General features: G+C 38.2%; 1 protein-coding gene across 6 annotated transcripts in view; it reads left to right on the plus strand.

The window, feature by feature from the left end:
- Positions 1-758: 758 nt before the first annotated feature.
- Positions 759-21,428, plus strand: part of CEP128 (centrosomal protein 128) — a 125,506-nt gene continuing 104,836 nt past the window's right edge. For 5 of the 6 annotated variants that reach the window (XM_068683035.1, XM_068683040.1, XM_068683039.1 and 2 more), the window contains exons 1-8: positions 759-907; positions 5,811-5,971; positions 7,927-8,013; positions 8,435-8,561; positions 9,479-9,600; positions 11,629-11,720; positions 12,420-12,492; positions 20,397-20,513. In XM_068683035.1, the coding sequence (XP_068539136.1) occupies positions 5,825-5,971; positions 7,927-8,013; positions 8,435-8,561; positions 9,479-9,600; positions 11,629-11,720; positions 12,420-12,492; positions 20,397-20,513 (765 nt within the window). In that variant the 5' untranslated portion in view covers positions 759-907; positions 5,811-5,824. Of the gene's footprint in view, positions 908-1,099; positions 1,655-5,810; positions 5,972-7,926; positions 8,014-8,434; positions 8,562-9,478; positions 9,601-11,628; positions 11,721-12,419; positions 12,493-20,396; positions 20,514-21,428 lie in introns of those variants that run through there. The other variant, XM_068683036.1, reaches the window with a different exon arrangement.

Here is a 21,428-nt window from a genome sequence, read left to right on the forward strand (position 1 = left end):
GTCAGGAACGACGCTAGCCGGTATGGATATCAGCCACACTTTATGACTGTGGATGCCAAAGGCAGCATGGACATACGTTGGTTTAAAATCATATGTACCTTGGGCTTGAGTGCTCGCTTACAGGTGACTTGCAAACAAATTTTAAGACTTTAGGACTGTTGCAAGCTCCGTCCAAGTTTCAGAGACACAGTCAATGTTTCCTGTGATCATTCAAAACACTCTTTCACTTTTCTCTCTTTACGGCTTTTCAGCACGGTAATCTGTTTTTGCTCATTGTTACCGCACACACTGGTGGTAGATACAACATTCATGACCAGGGAGATGCCTGGCATAAAGCAACAAGTTAGGAAAAGCTGTGGGAGAGGCCAGAGGTATCATCCCTGCCACAAACGCGTGCTGTTTGAGGTGGATCAGCCAGGCGTCAGTCCCCTCACGCCCGCGGCGTGTGGCACACACGCCTGCTTTGACAGGGCAACTGCTTTGGTTTCAGCGCTTCTTGTTTATTTCACTGTCATCTTTGGCAAATGTCAATGTTTGTAAACGTTAACGTGCATTTTGTAAAGATGTATCTTTTACAAGCCTTTATAAACACCAGTCACGGCCTGTGAAGGGCCCCACCCCGCCCTCCGCCCTCGCCTCTGCGCCGCGGCCTCTGAAGTGCCAACGGCCGGCGGGCAGGGCGGGGCCGGCCTTCAGTCACCACCCCTGCAGCCACCCGCCGGTCGGCTCTGCCGGCCGCGCCGCAAAGCCTCTTGGGAACTGAAGTCCTCCGCCATGCCTCCTCCATGGCCGACACCGGCCGCATGACTACACATCCCATGGAGCCTTGCGGGAGTGCCCGAGCTCCCGGAAGGCGGCTGCGGCCGCCGGTGGCAAGGCGGCTAGTTCAAGTTGCCATAGCGGCGAGGTGAGGGGAGGGGAGGGGGTGCTGCGGGGCGGGGGCTGCGTGCCTGGGGAGGGCGGGGGGCTGCGGCGGGAGGGGAGGGATAAAGGGAAAGGGAGGGAGCCCCAGGGGGTCCCTCGGGGCTGGGGTGGGCTGTAGGGTTGGGGGTAGGTGGGCGCACGGCGCGGGGGGGCTGGCACGGCGGTACCTGGGCGCGTGGTGCGGAGGGGTCGCCCTCTGTGCCCGGCTGTGGGTCGGGCAGGGGCCGTGCCTGCAGGGTGGGTGCAGCGGTGGGGATGCGGCCGCGGTGTGTGGCCTGCCTGCCGCCTGCAAGCTGCTCGTGGCTCGAGCAGAAGTGCTGAATGGAGGGGGCTGTCCTGTTCCCTTCTGCAATGGCCATAGTTTTTTTTTTTTGTTAAGCTCAGCCTTAGCGATAAGGCTCCAAACGCGGCTTTAGCCACAGTTTCCTAGCGATGGAGTAGCGTGTGTGGAGATAAACAAATAAAACCCCTTGAGAACTGATCAGGCTCTGTGTACTGAGTTCGTCTTTTCCTCACTTGAGCTGGAGCAGTTGCTGTGGAGACTGTCAGCTGCCTTCGTGCTTGCTCTTATCGGGAAAGTCCTCACGAAACTGAAACGCCTGTGTTCCAACAGGGAAGGCGGATGCTGAGCGTTGACGTTTTCCTTGGTGCAAAAGATGTTTTAATCTGTCTAGGTGGACTCAAAGTAACAATAAAAAACAAAAAAAGGCAACCAGTAATTCTCAGTCAGGTAGGCTTTATGATTGTGTGCTAAAATCGGTTTAGCAGTTTAGGAAAAGTGATAATACTCCTTTTTGTTTGTTAGTTTTAAAATTACAGCAAATGCTCATGCAGTATATTTCTACAAACTTCTTCTTCTGTATGATTTTTTTTTTTTAATCTAAAATGAAACTTCTGCAGTTCCTTTTAAAATGAGGATGTCACTTTATGTGAAGTGAGACTTCTCCAACTTAAAAGTGCCTACAGTTCCTCTTAAGTTGCCCACAGGAGCAAAGAGGAATTCTGCTCAACCATAAATGGAAAGTTTTCTGCAAGTGTCCTTGTGTATAACATTTTTTCTGTTTCCTTCACTCACTAGCCTGTCTTTTCTACTTTGACCAGTGCCTTAATGAGCTATTTTTGGCCAGCTGAAAATAAACATCAATATCTTCTGCTGTAAATCTTCATTTCCTTCTTTATTTTTATTTTTCCTACAGTGTCATAGCTTTTCTGTGCTTTTCTTATGATTGAGATGCTTCTCAGAATTATGTTTTGAGTGCATCACTCAACTATTGTTTTTCATTCTTTTTATCAGTGCCTATCTTTCCTCTGACATGAGTTGCCATATTCATCTACCTAGAGGTACATGTAGCATTGTGTTCAGAGACTTGGTTGCTTTTGAGTTTGGGAAATTTTTAAGGATGTAGTTCCCATCAGCTGAGTTGCAATAACTGCCCTTTGGTATTCTGCTGGCTTATAGCATTTCATCTTGAAATGGGTTAAAACACTTCTGACCACTTCAGTGTTCTGATGTGTACTTCATTTCTCTATCTACTAAGGTATACTTAAAAAGCACATTTTTACTAATGTGAAACTGGTAATGTTGTAAATGATATTATTTGGGGGCTTGTGGATCTAGAAGGAAATGTGACATGGTGGAAATAAGAGTTCAAAGCAGACAAGCCGTATGAATTGCATAATGCTAAGTTTGCTTTTCTAAGTCTCATGGGGTACTGCTGTGCAATATTCTACATACGGAGTAGATCCAGCCTATGCTTTTCTGCATGGTTTGGGAGGAAAAGAGAATTTGCTTCCTGTGAAACTATTACTGCGGTTTTGAAGAATCTAATTTGCCAAAACAACTTTTATTATGACTTTGTAGTTGAGAAAAAATATGACAGGCACAGACCATCAACCATTTGGTATGATCATTAAAATTAAATGTTTCACGTGTGTGATGGGTCAGGCAAAATATGCTGGTGCATAGGTACATGAACAGGTAAAGGCTGGATTCACATGGATTAATGTCTCAGGGTTGGATTCCTGATCCGTGATGGGACTGATCTTGTGCTTCATTGTTAGTGTGACCACTAATTCCATCTCTCCTTTGCTTGGTGTCTTAAAAATATCTTCCAAAAATGCTTTGAAACTGAGAACCTTTGTTAAGCTTTGAGGAAGCTGTTTGTTGAAGCTGTTGTTTATTGGGTTTTGAGTGCTTGTGCTGCTTCTTGTGCATGGCGGATGAGAACAGGAAGAGATGTTTAAGCCCAGAGAACTGACAGTGTTGTTATAGGAGAACTTAAAAATTACTCTAGAACAGGTGATGCCAGATCTGTTCAGGAGAAGTATCATTTCATGCCTGTCAGTGATACTTCTGGTTTGTGCCCTAGAATGGGGATCTCACTGATACCCACGTGAAGTTCCAGTAAAGACTGACAAGGAAAATAAAACTTGTTATCATGATTAGCAAGACATAGTAAAAATGAAAATTATTACATGTTGCTTTGGTACCAGTGTTTAATTTATTTTCTTTTTCTCTGCCCTTTAAAATACTCCATGTTACCTTTTTGCTAGTGTGCAATGTTTGTGCTTCCTCAGCCACATTTAGGCTTCATTTCAGCTGATTGGAGTGAGAAGTTCTGGAGCAGTGAATGCTGATATAGGCAGGAAGAACAGGCTTTAGTGAGATAAGGGCAGGGAGGATGTGATAAATTCATCATATCAGAAAACAGGTGTAAGGAATATTGGTGTACTTGAGCACAAACTGATTATGTTGATTTACTCTTTCATGTCAACAAGGTTTCTGTATAAGTCTGACAGACAGAAATTTACATCATAAAAATGCAGTATACAACTCTGGAAAAACGTTGAGTGGCACATATATAAAATATATCATAGCAATTGAATCTAGTTCCACTGGGTGTGGTGGTTTTACTGTGCTAGGCAGCTAAACACCACAACCACTCTCTCACTCCCCCTCCTTAGATGAGGAGGGGAGTTAAACTTCTGCATTAATGGTTAGAAGAATGATACCTTTACTGTGGCTTTATTTATTTTTTGTCTGCTACAGGACCAAAAGGAATTCAAAATTTTGCTGGCCTATTTCCTTTTCCCCAAAGTAGATTCAGACTTTCTCTCCAAATATACATGGTCAACACCAATCTTATTGACAGTGATTTCGTGGCCTCTAGGCAAACTGCTGCAGTGCATAACAGTTTGAGGAAAAAAGTTCCATCTAACTTCAAGTGGATTTTCTTTCCTTTGCCTTCTTTTAGTGACACTGCATTGCCTTCTTCTTTAGTATCTCCAGTTCTCCTAAAGTCCTTAAATATACTGGTTCTTAGACTTGTGTTGTGGTTTAACCCGGCCGGCAGCTAAACACCACGCAGCCGTTCGCTCACCCTCCCCCTCCCTCTCTGGGATGGGGGGGGAGAAATGGAAAGTGAAGCCCGTGAGTTGAGATAAAGACAGTTTGATAAGACATGAAAATAATAATAACAATAATAATAAAATAATAATAATAATAATACAATGGTGATAATAGTACCACTACTACTAATATGTACAAACAAGTGATGCACAATGCAATTGCTCACCACCCGCTGACCGATGCCCAGCCTAACCCCGAGCAGTCCGGCCCCCTCCCCCCGGCTAGCCACCCCTATATATTGTTTAGCATGATGTCAGATGGTATGGAATACCCCTTTGGCTAGTTTGGGTCACCTGTCCTGGGTCTGTCCCCTCCCAGCTCTTACTGCACTCCCAGCCTGCCTGTTGGCAGGACAGAGCAAAAGGCTTGGTGTAAGCACTGCTCTGCAACAATTAAAACATCGGGGTGTTATCAGCACTCTTCTCATCCTAAGCCAAAACACAGCATTCCACCAGCTACTAGGAAGAAAATTAATTCTGTTCTAACTGAAACCAGGACAACTTGCTTCCCACAATTAGTTATTTGGAGTTACTGTCCTAGTTGAGCCCAGCTGTTCTGAATATAGCTTAGAAATTAGTGTGAGGCAAGGAGGAAATTATATTCTGCTAGAACAGAATGGTTCTGCTAGGATAAAAACACAATAGCTTATTTGGAAGGGACCTACAAAGATCATTGAGTCCAACTGCCTTGCCTCCTGAGGGCTTCATCATCCATTTTTCTCTGCTCTCCTGATGTCTTCACTGTATGTTTTTCAGAGAGAATTTGTTTTGGGCTATGGTCTTAGCCTGGGTACTGAACACCTGGCTGTGATGAGGGTGCATCTATTAGTTTAATTCTGTCCTAATGGGCTCTGCTTCTTGCATCCTGGCCACTGCTTCGTGGTGTGTACAAGCATAATAACTGAGGAACAGTTGGTAGATCAGCTCCAAAAGTACATCCTGCTAATGAATGAAAAACACCTCTCTTGTGAAGAAAGGTTTAGAGAGCTGGGCCTGTTCAGCCTGGAAAAGACCCAGGGGCGACCTTATGGCAGCTTTTCAATACTTAAAGGGGGCTTATGAAAAAGATGGAGAGCGACTTTTTGCTTGGGCAGATAATAAGAGGACAAGGCAGAATGGTTTTAAAGTAGAAGAGGGGAAATTTAGATAAGAAGATAGGAGGAAATTCTTCACTTAGAGGGTGGTGAGGCGTGGGAACACATTGCCCAGAGAAGTTGTGGATGCCTGATCCCTGCAAGTGTTCAAGGCCAGGCTGGACGAGGCCCTGGGCAACCTGACCTAGTGGGTGGCATCCCTGCCCATGGCAGGGGGGTTGGAACTGGATGGTCTTCAAGGTGTCTTCCAACCCAAGCCGTTCTGTGATACGATTCTAATGCAGTAGTCTGAGTAGTTTTGCTTTGGCAATGTTGTGCAAGTTGAATCTGTTCAGTAACAATCAGGATTTAACTTTTGTTACCTTTTCTGGTCTTCCTACCTAGGTTTCAAGATACTAATGGCACACTCATCCAGTGATTCAGATGACTTTCTTAGGAGTCGAATAAGAAGGCGGCCACCTTTGAGGGCATCCCTCAACAGAACTCGGAACGATGGTGCTGAAGAAGTTACAGAGAAGATACATACTTTAGCAAGCACTTTACAGGTAGCTTACAAAATACAGTTTAAAGTATATTTAGAATATGTAAAATAGTCTAGTTTCCACTTCTGAAGTTTGGCAAAATACTGTAGTGCTGGGAAATGTTGCTTTCTGTGCAAACCAAAAGGGTTTATGAAACTGATCATATTGCCTCTGAGCTGAAAGTAGGTGGCTTGCTGTGGTCTGAGATAACAACTGTATGAAAATGTAATAGAATATTCTTAGAAACAATAAAGTGTTTGGCAATGGTGTTTATAAAACTAGTGAAATGAGTAATGCAAAATTAACCTTTTCGGATTGTCAGAAGAGGCATTGAATTTTGTAGTAGAAAACTCCAGCCCCCTCTTAACTGTCTTGTACTGTATAAAATTTCTAAGTTCTAACTAAATATGCAGGTACTCTATTTCTCATAATAGAGCTTACAACTGAAATAATTTCTAGATGTGGCACAGCATAGGGAGAAGCAGTGTGTGTAAACTTGTAATGGATTCATCCCTGAGTAGGAGAGCGTTCATCTGCTTCCTGCTTCTTCAGTGGAGGCAGCAGACAAGGCTTCTGAAACTGTTTTGCGTATGGGAGGAGACGTTTTGCTCCCTTGACACCATTTGTCACTTCAAAAGTCATTAACATTCTTCAGAGTGGAAGAAAAATAAAAAAATAAAAAATAACCTGTATGGTGAGAATATCTGTTCTAGCTGATAGTTCTGAGGACTTAAAGGGCTTGTGCATTATCACTTGTGTTTAATTATTGTTTGGCCTATATATATACACACCGTGAGAAGAGAAAAATGCATATTCAATGGTTAATTTATATTTGAGAACTTTTTGTCTGGAAAATGATCATTAAGCTAGAAAGAGATGAGTTAATAAGAATGTAAGCTGACAATATTTTTTTAAAATGCACTCTTCAGAATTGTCCTGTTCTTGTCTAATATCTTTCTAGCTGCTCTTCTAAGAATCTGATTTTAAGCTAATTGCTTATTTTGTACTGCTTTTTAGCAGATCTGCTACCTGATCCTGTTCTTCATCTGGTCACAGGAGTGCTTGTATAGAGGAGGAGGAGGAATAATTATGTTGAAGGGAAGGGTAGGACTGTCACAGTCTGGTTTAAGGTGCCTTGAGCTGCTAAGAAACTGTGCTATATAAACTAAATGATGGAACTTGGTCAAGGTGTTCCACAGTAAAGAATGCAATAAGTATGTTTTGACTTGGTCATCTTTAACCAGGCAGTCCTTTCCATTATTGTATAGCTTTTGTGGTTTGTTACAGGCTGTGACAAATGCTGTACATGGCACAGACAAATGTAGTCTTGAGGGCTGAATAATCTTGCAGTGGCTTTTGGAGAGCATGTTAACATGGCCAGTTTTTTCCTCTTAAATCCTATTTAAGAGGCCCATTTCCTGCTGTCAGAGGGATGTCACCTAACAGCCTTAATAATTTCTTAATTTTTTCTTGAGGTGAATGTTTTAATGGGTGTCTTTAGAATATCTGCTGTAGCTCTGTTTTCTGTTACCTGCTTGGTGAACTTCCTTACCTTTGCTCAATACGCTCATCTTCAAAAACTTGCCATTTCTTGGTTTACCTGCCCACAAAATAGAATTAAGTACTATAAGATCTTTGGATAAAAATATTTTGCTGGAGAATGGTTGAAAATGTACACGCTTTTTGTCTGAACCTGAGTCCTCGCCTGCATATGTAGCGTTCAGTTTTGTTCCTTTAGCTGCACTGTACATCTTCAGATTCTGTCTACTTGACTAGGATTTGGAATTCTGGAATGCTAAGTCCCTTCAGAAAAAATACTTGTTTTATTAGTGTTTTATAACATATATATAATACTATATATATATATATATATATATATATAACATATATATATATTCTTCATTTTATAAATGAAGAATAGTAAAGACAGCTGTTGGAAGTTTCTATTTTGACTTTTCTTCCTCAAACTTTTTTTTAAGGATACCAACAGAAATCTGAGACATGTTGACCATTTACTAGGACAATACAGAGAATACAACAAGGAACAAACGGAAGCAATAGCAACTGTGAGCAACTTTCAGTTTATCTTAACTTCTTAAATCTTTTTTTTTTTTTTACCTAATAGCATTCATAGCTGAAAACTTAGAAGTGATGTGCAGAATATATCAAGAGTTAAGAAGACATGAACAGAAACTTTTCATATTTATTTGAACAGTCTAAAACAAACTATAGTAGTTTGTTATATAATTAAACTAGCATTTTTTGTAGCTTTATTACTCTTCTATTTGGAGCTTATAAACCAGTTTATATTATAGTATGTTAGTATAGTATGAGATAAATAAGAAAAGCTGTTATTAATCCATAATGGCACTAGGCTAAAAAAGGGCTCTGATTTTCTTAATGACCATTTTTTCTAAAAAATATCTTGCATATGTGTTTTCATATGTGGCTGGGTTCATATTTCAGTAAAATGTAATTTCTTCGCAGTTAAAAGAAACGCTGGAACAGTCTATAGGTCAGTTAAGGAGTCAAAGATTAAACCGAAGCTCTGGAATGAGAAGTGCTTCTCTCTCAAGCTTGTACCCTAGTGATCTGGATGGAGAAGCAGTTTCAGGTAAAATACTTGAGGTGCTTGAGTGTACTTAAATTATGTCATATTGATATTATATTGAATGAGGAAATTGAAAATAAAAATGTATAAAGATATTGGCATGAGGATATATCATGGATTGTTTCAAAGAAATTCAGTTTAGAAATCTGTGACACCTGCATTAAGTTAAGCAGTTGTTTATTAGGTAAATGATTTCCATTGCATGTTTTGTTTTTTTTTCCTGCTGATATCTCAAGAGATCAAATGAAACATTGATACATGAAAACTGTCTTACCCCCTTCATGATTTGTAGGTAATTGTAAGTCAAATCCAAAATGTTTTGCAGTTTCTGAAGCTTGCTTCACAGCAAAATGAAAACATGAATTTTAAATGCATAAGGTTTTGGTATGTAGGTAAAATTGTATAAGGCTTAGTGGAAAAGGAAAAAACTAAACCAATGTATAATATACAGAAAAGTAGGGTTTTTTTTCTTCTACATCTCTTAAATTTCATTATTTTGGAGGGTGGGAAAGGTGTATTTGAGAGGAATATTCTTTCCAGAAGTAGCGTTTAATATATTTTAGTAGAAAACTTCTTAAAGTTTTCTGTTTTTTTCTGATGTAAAATCTGTGGCATAGTTTGAAACTGCAGTAGATCCAAATAGAGGAAAAAACATTGCTTGGGCAAATAAAATTTGAATAAAAAAGTCTACCTAATTCTTGGAGAAGCAAAGGAAAGCTTCTTCTCTTTCTTGCCCATCTCATATATCTAAATATTCAAAAATATTTCAACTGTATGTCCATGCATTTTAAGTAACTTTAGTAATTCTTTTGTCTATAATGTATTTCATATTGGCAAGATCAAACATGAGCTTTTCTCAAAGTAAAATTAAACGCTTCCTGTACAAAGCTTTGTCTTTCTTATTTATTTCTTTTATAAAGGGAACCGCCACTTCCTGCCTACTTCTCCTCTCAGGGATTATGGAGACTCACAGGACAGTAGACATCGAAGATCTAGATCTGCAAGTGTTCGATTCGTCAATGAGGCAGACAATTTGGACCAGGTAAGATCACTAATGGGAAGCTATTTCCCTACACAAGCATTACGTGGTTACCAGGCTCTTTAATGTTAAATCAAATGATAAAACTAAGAATTTTACAGCTGTGAAGTGTCCTTTCAATGTTCTGTGCCATGTTTCATGACAGTCATCTATCGTATCTATGAGTGTCAAAAAGTTTCATACAAATTTATCTTTATAGATAAAAAGGTACAGATGATAGTGATGTCAAAAGTTATGAAAATGATTTCTGTAACTTTTTGGGCAACATAGGAGATAGAAATAATATCTGAATATTTAATTAGCATTATGCATATGCTGAAACCTGGTGTAGCTATAGAGGGGATTGCTCTTCTTTAGCTAATAGCACTGGATCTTACTGCTTTTGCCATTCACTTCAGTCTAGTCTGAACTGATCTGTAGTCAGCTAGTTCTTCATTTTAATTCTAAATCTGACCTGTGAGTAGGATAATTTAACTCAGTACTTCAGGCAATTGTTGTGGGTGTGAGAGGACGTGTATAGCATGGTTGATTTTCAGACCTCTCCAGTCATGTCTACCTGCAGACTCTTCAGAAAATATGAATTAACTACTTTAATGTTTTATATTAAGTGAAGGTGTAAATAAATATTTTTTTTTTTCTTATTTTTATGATGACTGCTAGTTTATTCCTTATCCTCGCTTTTCATTGAGTGAATACAGCTTTACTGGATCATCAGCTATTTTATAAAAAACAAACAAAACAAAAAAACCCACAAAACACTACAGTGCTTTGAGGAATGTTGACCTCTCTAGAAATAGCCATTTGTTATGACCATAGGCAGAAATTGGGGCAGAGATAGAGTAGCACTACTCAAATAAAAAATAAAGCTTCAGCTCTTTCTTATTTATATAACCACAGCCCCTTTCTTCTGTTCTGACTGCTTCTGGCGAAGGTAATTTTCTAGCGAAATGGATTTTTGACACATTTGAATCTTCGTCCTTCTCAAACTGATGCATTCTGAAAATGTATTGTGTTTGTCAAAGCCTCCTAGGCCAGGCTGAAATTTCTGGTCTGTCACACAGGAGAGAGGCTGATGCCTGTGCCTGAATATTGAGGGCAATCAGCTGGGCTGTGGAAGATTCAGTTTAAAGTCTTGCATATAGACCAAGGAGATGTTATAAGTGAAGGTTTTCCCAAACGGTGGCCCTAACCACTGAGCTGTTTACAGCACTCTGGTGCTTGAACTGTTGCTTTTTTTTTCCTCCCTTGAAGGGTGGATGACCTATTACCTTTCTATTCTCCCTCTTAAAAGCTTTTACTATAATGACTGTAATGTTATTATACACATTATATGACTATAATGTTAAGTCATTATAAACTATGTAGTTTATAATGACTATAAACTGGTCTGCTAAATAAGGGAAACAGGAATCTAAATGTGACATTTTATTGAGGAAAATGGTGTTTTTTTTTTTTTTCCAACTCTGGAAAAAACCTTTCTAAGGTAGTATATAGAAATCTTGGGCAAAGTAAAATAAAATTCCTCAGTGCTTTGGAAGTTTCTGAAAACATTGTAGTGTTCTGCTTGGTCACTTGCAATTTTACATGCTATGCTTCTATAGTAGTTTATGTAGCTGAGCAGAACTATGTCTCATTCATACTAGTATTTATTTAGTTTGTCCTGATGCCACCTGTTCAGATATTTCAATTTATCTTGTATTAAATTAAAAAGATGGTACAATGTAAAGTAACTGAAATGAATAAGCTCTGAAGGATAGAAAAAATATAGTCGGGAAACTTGTTTTAGCAAATCATGTACTGGAAATTAAACTGGATGAGCAAGTTTTGTGAAGAGCTGATAGAAACAGAAGCATACAGGCTTCATCCAGGCTGCTCTTCAATTCATGCAATTTTGTTATTTTCCAGATAAAAATAATCTGCTGCACTTCATTTAATATTTTCTTTTTAAAAGCGTGTATATATGTATTTTTGGAATATCACAGATAAAAGCATCCTTAAAATTTGGCGTAATTTCTGTACTTTAATTTACAGCTGCATTCTTTCCACCAGTCTCTTCGAGATCTCAGTAGTGAACAAGTTCGTCTAGGAGATGACATCAGTCGGGAGCTTTCAAGAAGAAACCGGTATAAACAGAATATAACTTCCATGTGAATAAATAATTCTTAATTTCCCGTGTTCTTTTGTATTAAAACAAAATGTTGGAGAGTGGTACAGGTGAAACCAGTACTATGAAAGGTTTATTACCCATAATCTCATCCAATGTTTATATGTATAAATGATGCACACACATTGATTTGTATAGTATATGTGGCTACCTCCCTCTTTTTATACATGGACAAAAAGACAGGAACTTGGGAATTTCTTTTACTAAAACTTTATTTCCTTTATTTTTCTTGATACTGGAGTCTATTGAAGATAAGCTCTTATGCAGGCCATAATTTTTTTTTTTTTTTTAGTATGTGCTGTCTCAACATATGGTGCTTTGTCTAATCACAGTAACAGGAATTAGTCTTCTAATTCCTAGTAAGAACTAGTCCTATTCAAAAGGATTGTGCTGACATGTTCATAATTTTGTACTTGTTGACCTGATACCTAGTCTTTCTACCTAGATGCTATGATGTCTTCACTAGAGGAATGGAAATGCTTTCTATAATGAATTTTCCACTTGAGGCTGGTCTCTAATTATGCTAGGGTTTTAGAAACCGTAGAATAACTCAGAGTAACCTAAAAATCCATGAAATTGTTGCTGCTTAAAATTATTATAGTTGATATTTAGTTTTTACACTGCAGAATATAAATCTTACCTGTATTTTTCTGTGAAGGACTGATGCAGAAATGAGAAAAACTCTAGCAGAATTGTCTGAAAAGCTTACTGAGTCCCAAAGACAAGAAACGGTGAGTGTGAATAACATGAAAAGATTTCTATTTAATGGTCTAAACAGGATATGGGTTACTAGTATAATGTATGTTTTGGTAATTAGTACTATGTATTGGTGTATATCTGAACAGGATTCTATCTAGGTTAGGATCGGTGATTGTTACCCTTTCGTAATGAAATCAGCAAAACAAGTGCCTGTATCTCAGGTACTTGTTTAAACTGAAAGTGAATGTTTTACAAATATGTATATAGTGAATTTCTCTCTGAGAAATCATGTTTTTAGAGAAAACTGTTGTTTAACTTTGAACATTGGTGTGAACAGATAGCTTTTGAAATATACAAGTTAGTTTTTGCCATGTTGAAGAACTTCCATGATAACCATGGAATCTGAGTAATAATATTGATTCCTCTTCCTCCTTCTCTCCCTGTCCTTTTCAGTCCTTATCTGTGAAGCCTTTTGAAAGGGAAATGTCTCTTGTGGCTATAATTTTATCTGGAGGCTCTGACAAATCAAAGGAGGAAGCGCAGCCATGATGAAGTCTCTTACTTTTTGCCTCTTGTATCTGCTGGAAGGAGATACTCTAGTCTATATCACTCAAATATGGACGAGATGAGCTCTTGAGACGCAAGTCAAAGCAGTATTGCTGTAGGCACAAGGGAAGCTGAAAATCTGGTTAGGAGGTAAAAATCCTGTAGATAGTTCTTGACTTGAAGACTTGAGTCTATGCTTTATGTAAATGCTAATGTGATATCAGTAGCCATGCTAACATCTCAGAGCAAGTGTTATTTTCTCCTAGGTGGATCATCCTTCCCTAAAATTGCATGAATTGGTACTAAAGGACCTGGCAAGAGCTTTAGTGATACATGTGTCACTGATATCAGTATTGTTGGCAACGGCTGCTTCTTGGCACCAACAGACTTACTAATTGTACTTGTGTAAATTCCTGACTGTAAATGAAATAAGAGAGGGATTCAAGAGGCTGTGATCTCAAGACCAGTTATACACTTAACATGATAGAATCCATCAGTGGAAGATGACTTTCCTCTTCAGCTGTTGTAGAAGAATTTAACAGGCTGTCCTTGTTAGAATGTTAGCACTGTTTATATGGTAAGGAATTCTTTGATGCTTGCAGCTCCCTATGAGTGTTGTGTCCTGCTTCTCAGTACACTTTTTTTTTCCTCTGATGCACCAGGAAATTAGCAAGCTCTAAGTTTTAAGCAGGACAGTTCACAAGAAAACAGCTGCTGCAGCTGTCTACACCACAACTGTTCTGTGCTGTTGAATGAGAGAAACAAACCTTCCTCCTCAATCCTCTGGAATGCTGGCAACCACTGTCTTTACATAAATGAAAGAAATAACTAGTTTTGGTTTGTGACCTCCTATAGCAGGATTTCAAGATTTGAAATTGGTTGCTACAATTTTATTCTGAGACAAGCAAAAGATGAGAGAACTGTAACAAAGAAGCCTTCAGTATTCTTCTTTGATATTCCCCTTACGGTTAAAAAAGTCTTCTATTTGTGAGAGAAACTATCCTCCCATAAAGCTTTGAAAGCTGAAATGTTTAATGAAACACTTTTAATGAAGATACAATTTCTGCAGTTGGCTGCAGTCACATGGTTTTCCTGGGTAGGACTAATACGACTTCAACAGGAATGTTCTACTCATTGCTGTTTATTAACTGTAGGAAGAACATGGGCAAAATGGAGGGAAAACCAGAAGGGTGGAGGATGGAGAAGGCAGGTCATTCATTTAGATACCTCTCTGGAAGGTTAAAGCACTTGCTGTTTTTCAGTTTGCAGAAGGGTTATGCGGAGAGGAGAGACCTAGCCCTATATGATGGAAGGTCAAAAAGTAAATGTCTAGGGAACAATACTAGGATACAAATGCATCTAATGATAGTTCTGTACGATACTACTTTACTTATTAGTTGTGAATTTCTTGATGTGCAAGTGGTACTTCTCTAGTTTTTGTACTTATTAATCTCTGTGGATTTGTGCACTTTTTTTTAACTTGTCCAGTCTTTGCTATACCTTGTATATTTTTATCTTCTCATCCTTTAGAAATTTCTACCGATAGATTACATATTGTGGGAGGAGCTGCCACATGTGGTGTGTTTTTATTATTTTTATTTACTCTATTTCTTTTTTAAATCTGCTTTTCCATGTCTAATTTTCATTGGAGGAGATTATTAAAAGGTTCTTCATAGGATTACCCTTCTCAGGCTGAAGAATTCTGACATGCATTGACACTCGTAGCTGTGCAATTCCACCTCATTTGAAAAGGCTAGCAGTAGTAGGCTAGAGCTGATTGCTTTACCTCTGCACTCCAAAACTGGGTTTGGATACTCTTTCCATTGTTCAAAGCCTAATGATTTATTGTTACACTGATGAGTCTGGCTGCCTGAGTTGTGTAGGAAGAAACACTTTTATTCTTATAACTTATGAAAAGTTGTGCAGCAACTTATTTCCTCCGTGTCTTTATTACTTCACTTCAGAGAGGTTGTTTATCATCTTCAATGTTACCATCTTTTTATTTGCATTCTATTTTAGGGGTTTTGACTGTAAGTTGTCGATTTGAAATCTTGATAATTTGACAGAATGAGTTTGTAGCAGGAACATGTGTTTCAGCTTAGTGTCCTTAAGCCTTCATTTCTGCAGGGACTTGTAACCCATTCTTACAGCTGTACTGTTCAGAATGGTCAGTACTGTATGAAAACTGCTTATATATAAACTACATAAATGTGGTAATAAATGTCCAAGGTCTCTTCGATACAGTCCGTCTGAGTTACTTGCTTAGAATTTATTTATTAGAGGTTTATGATTTGAGAGCCTTTTTGATGTTGAAGCTGAGTGCTTTTTTCCCCCTATATTAGAGAGTCACACAACACAATATGGTGGTTTTACTCAGGTGGGCAGCAGAGCTCCACCACAACTGCTCTCTCACTTCCCTTCTCCTCAAAGAGGAAGGGGGAGAAAATACAACACAGAGAACTCGAGGTTTGAGATGAGGAAGGTTTAATTAAATGGAAAGGGAATGGGGAGGAAAAAAAGAAACAAGAAACAATCAGTCTGCATGGAAGCACAGAGAGAGGGAAAAAAATTATTCTCTACTTCCCATCAACGAGCGATGTTCAGCCATGTCCTGGGAAGCAGGGTCTCAAAACACGTAGTGGTTGTTCAGGAGGAACAGCCCCGTCCCCCACAAGAGCCCCCCCTTTTATTGCTGAGTGTGACATCAGGTGTTATGGAATATCCCTTTGGTTGGTTTAGGTCAGCTGCCCCGGCATTGTCCCCTCCCCATCACTTGCCCACCCCCAGCCTGCTGGCTCTTGGGGGCTTGGAAGGAGTCCTGATGCTGTGCCAGCACTATGCAGCAATAGACACAACACTGGAGTGATATCAGTGCTGTTCCAGCTATGAGTGCAGAGCACAGCACTGTGTGGGCTGCTGCAGGGAAAAGGTGACTCCAGCTCAGACAGACCCAACACACACAATCAATGCACATCAATGTTAACTTTAATGGAAGCCTTTTCCAGTTTAGCATAAAAAAAAAAAAAAAGATGGCTGAGGTGGTGAGGCATAGCTGGATGCCTCTTTCAAATCAACCATTCCTTGTGACCATATACTTGAGAATCTATGTACAGCTTTGGTAAAAAGGCAGCAGACTCTACAACTTCTGCTGTATCAAAATCTCTTATTTTTATCTAGAAATGGCTCAATAGATGATGGAACTCGTAATTCTATGTTCTCCTCTTAGAGTATTCTCTAAGATGCTTCTAAGAGACAATATCCTACACATCTGTTCTTTAACACTAATGGAAACCTTGGGATATGTTCTGAGATTTTTTTTCTTGAAACAAATTTGTATGTTTGAACTATACATTAGTTCAAACAGCTATAGAGGATGTCCATAAAGACCTATAAACAACTGAAAACATGTTTATTTACGTTGTTTATATAAGGTATCCCTCTTGGATATTTTGTTGCCATCTCCTCATATAAAGGCTCATCCCAAATAACATAGAAAGCAACTGCTGCAAAGCACAGAGTTGTTCAAAGTAAGTAGATGCATAGTTGAGATGGTGCTGTTGGAAGGTTAGTGTAGGTTATGTCTGTGGAAAAAGACAGAGATGTCAAGTAAAACAAATCTCACGTGGAGTTCATGTGGTTAAGACGTCCCAGAGAGACACAGTTACTTTTAGATAAGTAACTGTCCCTCAGAGGACCTGACATAGAGATTTTTGGCCTTGCAAAGGTGACTGTTGTAAAATGCATTTCATGCATTGGTGTTTGCCATGAGGGGAATGTTTAACTCAATATTCAGAGTGAAATCTGTCAAAGTACTTTGTCATTTCTGTGTTTTTATGACTTCTGCTTCAAGTCTGCATTGACAATAAAATAGATAATAACAAAAGCAACAAAGGTCTGTTGAAATAGATTTCAGCCAGTAGGACTTCTGCACCAGAAAAAACGGTGGAAAGCTGAAAAACGGGGGAGAAATTTAAGAAGTAGGATACTGCTTTTTGTAAATTAGGCATCCAGCATCTTCTACAGAATTAAATTTAGCTACGACTTAAATGTCACCCTGGTTTTAAACAGGACATTCTTTTCTTTTTGCTTAATTGGTGGTAGGAGAACTTTTTTGGTAGCCTAATCCATTTTCATAGATTTTGCTGCTATTTGATAAACCTAACACAGAGATAGAGCTCCTAGTGTCATGATTATTGTTCAGGTAGGCTGTGTTGCTGAAAATACATCCTTCAATCATGTTCTAATATGCACTGAATGCAATAATTTAGCATTTCATGTCATTATGTAGAACCTCCATGTTCCTTGTTACTGTACTTCAGTGAATCACTTGTCTGCACTACGGCTTTTAATCTGGGGACAAGATGTGTATTGTTCAGGTAGGAATGTTGTCCTGAATAAGGGTCATTTAGGATAGAGGAAGAGAAGTGAATTTTAGTCTCTTCTTCATATACAACTTACTGCTTACTTGCCTACTGCTTCTAATCTTCCTTTTGTTGTTATCGCTCTTGTTGCATGTCACAGGTTCTGTGACAATCCAAGGAAGATCAGAGAGGCTACAAAATCAGGAAACACAGTTCTCATGGAAGATAATGTCTAAACCACTGTAGATGGGTAACTGTCGTGTTGGGGGGGAACTACATTTTTAGGTAGCATATTAACTACTTTGTAGAGCAAATAAACATGAACTATTCCAGAATAAAAGCAGTTATTTGTTATAAACCAAGTCCTGTGTGTGGCTTTTAATCTATGAAAGGCTCACTTTGTAACAATCACCAAAACAACAAACATAAGCTTGGCACCCCTACCAGAGCAAAAAAAAAAAAAAAAAAAAAAAGTAAGCTTTTTACAATAACATCTGATTTCTAGAAGGGAGTTGCACAAAAATGAGGAAGCTGATTTGAATAATGTTGGGCAATGAGGAAGGTAAAATAGTTCAAGACGATGTAGAAGAAATTGGAATATACTACAGTAAGGACTTTAATGCATTAGAAGATCTGGAGGAAATCAAAAGATACCTGATGGAACTATACAAGGTAAAAGGAAGTCCTTCCAGAAGTTATAGCCAAATGATAGAAGTGGAAAGGTTAGATAAACTTCATCAGCTAAATATAAAAATGGAATAAGGTAGGTTAAAAATTGTTTGATGAAGAGGTTCCAAAGTTACGCACACTGATAAACCCTGTTTAATGCCATAGTGTCACTAGGAGAAAATATGATTAAATGAGAAACGATGTTCAGAAAAGAAAACACCTGTGGAGAGGATGGGAGGCAGAATCTGTTCCTTGTTTTGCATCCGTTTTTACCAGAGAGGCTTCTGGAAAGTTCCAGCGTAGAAACACATAAAAAGATTGGTGTTGGATCTGGAGGGACCTGTGCTTGGACTTCAGCTGTTCCATAGCGTAAACGATAATTAGTTTGGAAAATATGGTGATAGGTGACCCAGTTTGTGGTATTGTGGTGGTGCTAAATATTCCAAAACAGAAAAGGTAAGTTTACTGCATTCCAGAAAGTCTTATTACTAAGCATGGCTAGGACATGAATGTGACATAGCAGCTGTCACAGAGAATGCAGAGGAAGTTGCTAATTATAGTACTTGGTTCTTTTGCACTGTTACAAGATACAACATAATAAACCTGATCTGCTGTGGACTTCTGTGCTCTCTGCCTTCTTTGCCTAGTCTCCTCCCTGACTACTTGTGCAACCCTACAAAAACTTATGTTGTATCCTAGCTATGTAAATCCTTGTACAAGAACTCCTATGTTTTTCCGATGTTAAGCTTCGTCACCATACTAGCCTCCTAAATGCCATGTTGCTTTCTTTCCATAACGCTGACTTCCCCACTACCTTTAATTCCTTATACTACCAACATATGTATTTTTTAAATACTAAATAGCCTAATACTTCATTTCAGATTTTTTTAAAACATAAACCACAACTTTATTTCAGGTGTATTTAAAGTACACAAATGACAACTGTGACAGTCATTCCCTAATTTTCTGCGGAGATGCAACAAGTTTAATGATAGTGTTATTTTTTGTTACTGTTAGATAGAATCATTGTTAGCTGTATTTTGTGAATTATTAGAAGTAACAATAAGTAGTAGTTTTCACAATAGAAATGCATGTGTTGTGACATGATCATTATTTTTATGCATTAGTTTACAGTAATTAATTATGGCTGCAGAGCGTTCATAACTTACATGAAAGAACATGATTTGATGAAGTACATTTTTTTAACATTTCATGATGGTTTTAAGAGAAAATAGAAAATTCCAAGTTGTGAGCTGACTGCTCATCTGGCTGTGCAAACAAGAAACCTTTTCAAAGCACCACTTCTTGTTATAAAGACAAAATGACTGTTTCATTCTTTTAAACCTAATGTTTTATGATATTCATGAAGTATGAATGTGTCCATAATTATGTATCTGTTGCTACACAACTGTGTTGTTCCTGTTAAAATTCTATATCCATACACATGCATATATCCTAGTAAAAGCTCGCTTATTGGTGAAAGTAGATATGAGAACTTGCTCCCCTCCACACACATCAGAAACTCATAGTTGTACAAGTCTTTTAAATCTTTGTTTTATCTAGATACTGTTTGGTAATTTGGTAATACTGCTTTCTAGTGACTCCTTAAAGCTGTTAGTTTTGAAGTAGGGAGGATACTAATACATAAGTATTTTCCTTGCTGGTCTGTAACTTCAACGATGTAAATTTAATTTGCTGCCCACAAGAGGGTGCTCTCTGCTAGTAGCTTGAAATGCAAAAATAAAGTAGTTCTGGGTGTAGTTTAAAGTTGAATTATTGTACCTGTAATCCAGATTGCTTTAACAATTGACTGGTGTTAGTTATATTAGTTTGAATACAATTTGAAAAAAATATTGGGGAAAAGTCTTATTCATGTAAATATTTCGTGCTATTACAGTCATTCTCATACTTGTCAGTCACGGATTTCTGAGTATGAAGGAGGTGAATGGTGGTCTGTTTTAGACAGGAGATGTGAAGGAAGTGACTCTCCAGAGATTAACCAGACCAGTGGCAGAGAAGCCAGGATTTCTGTATTGCAGCCTCAGCTTAGCCCGTACCAAACTTGATATATTTAGCACTTGATCAGAACCACCACTGTAAAGAAAAATATCATAGATGTAAAGGAAGATATTGCTAACAAAATAGCAGGTCATTTCCTTGCTTGAGTACTCAGTGCTATAAATCTGGTTATTTTCTATACCATTCTAAATCTTCACAAAATACATGTTGTTTTGTTTTTCTTTCTTTCTGTCCCATACTTCTTACTGTTTTCTCCATTTTTCAGTATGTGGTAAAATAAATTTCTCAGTATGTGGTAAAAAAGCGCCCTAACTTCCTGCAGGTTGTTTTTCCTTTTGAAGGTGTCAGCCCGGGTAGAAAGAAGACTTCAGGAGATAGAACAAGAAATGCATGCTGAAAGACAGCTTGTAGAAAGGCGCCAGGACCAACTGGGACAGATGTCTATTCAATTACAAGAGGTATGCAAATGAAAACTTCCTGTATATGTATAATTAAATTAGGATCTTGCTGTGTTTGTGACCCTGTACCTGTCAAACTGGCAAAAGTGCTCATATTTTTGGCAGGTTCTTTTAATTGTATCCAACCCACTTCTTGAGTTGATGACCAGATAATAACAAGTAGTCTCTGTTATTTGTGGTGCTGCTCTGAATCACGATACTGATTTAGACCTTTTTGGTAACTGGCACAAACGTTATTTGAAAGAAGAGCAAATTAGACCATGTTAGGCCTTACCTTTTGGAAAACACTCTTTTTGAGAACAAAATAACAGGAATTCTGTATATGTTGCCTCTGTGTACTACCATCCCAAGAGATATTTGTGTGAGAGTTTTGTTAAGAAATTTACTTTTGTTATTGAAAGTAAATTATACAAGAAATAGGAATATGAGAGTTTCTAAGGATACAAAAGGTTTAGAACTGGTCTAATCTTGAATTTAAAACAAGCAGAGGAAAAAATGGTAGCAATAAAACAGGTGAAGAATTTGAGTTCTTGAGCTGTATTTTTGGACTATTTAATTTTTTTCTTTGAGTGCAGTGATACAGATGAATAGATTCAGTATGGCAAACTAAATAAAATGAATAATATAACTTGTTACTATGAAGCATTTAAAATTTATGAATAGTTTTATAAGGTTGTCAACAATGTATTTAAATTGAATACTAGCTGACTTTTTGTGAATTTGTTCATTGCTTGCATCAGTGTAATTGTTTGACGTATTGTGCTAAGGTGTTTGTCTATTTCTCTGTATTATAGAAATATTACATTTACCATTAGAGATCTTCTCAGTTTACGCTATTTCTCACAATTTTTATATATCCTATATTTAAATAGGCAGTCTTTGCAAAGCTTACAGCTTACAAGGTAACTATTCAGC

The sequence above is a fragment of the Anas acuta genome, chromosome 5 (genome assembly GCF_963932015.1).
Source record: "Anas acuta chromosome 5, bAnaAcu1.1, whole genome shotgun sequence".
Classification (NCBI taxonomy): domain Eukaryota; kingdom Metazoa; phylum Chordata; class Aves; order Anseriformes; family Anatidae; genus Anas; species Anas acuta.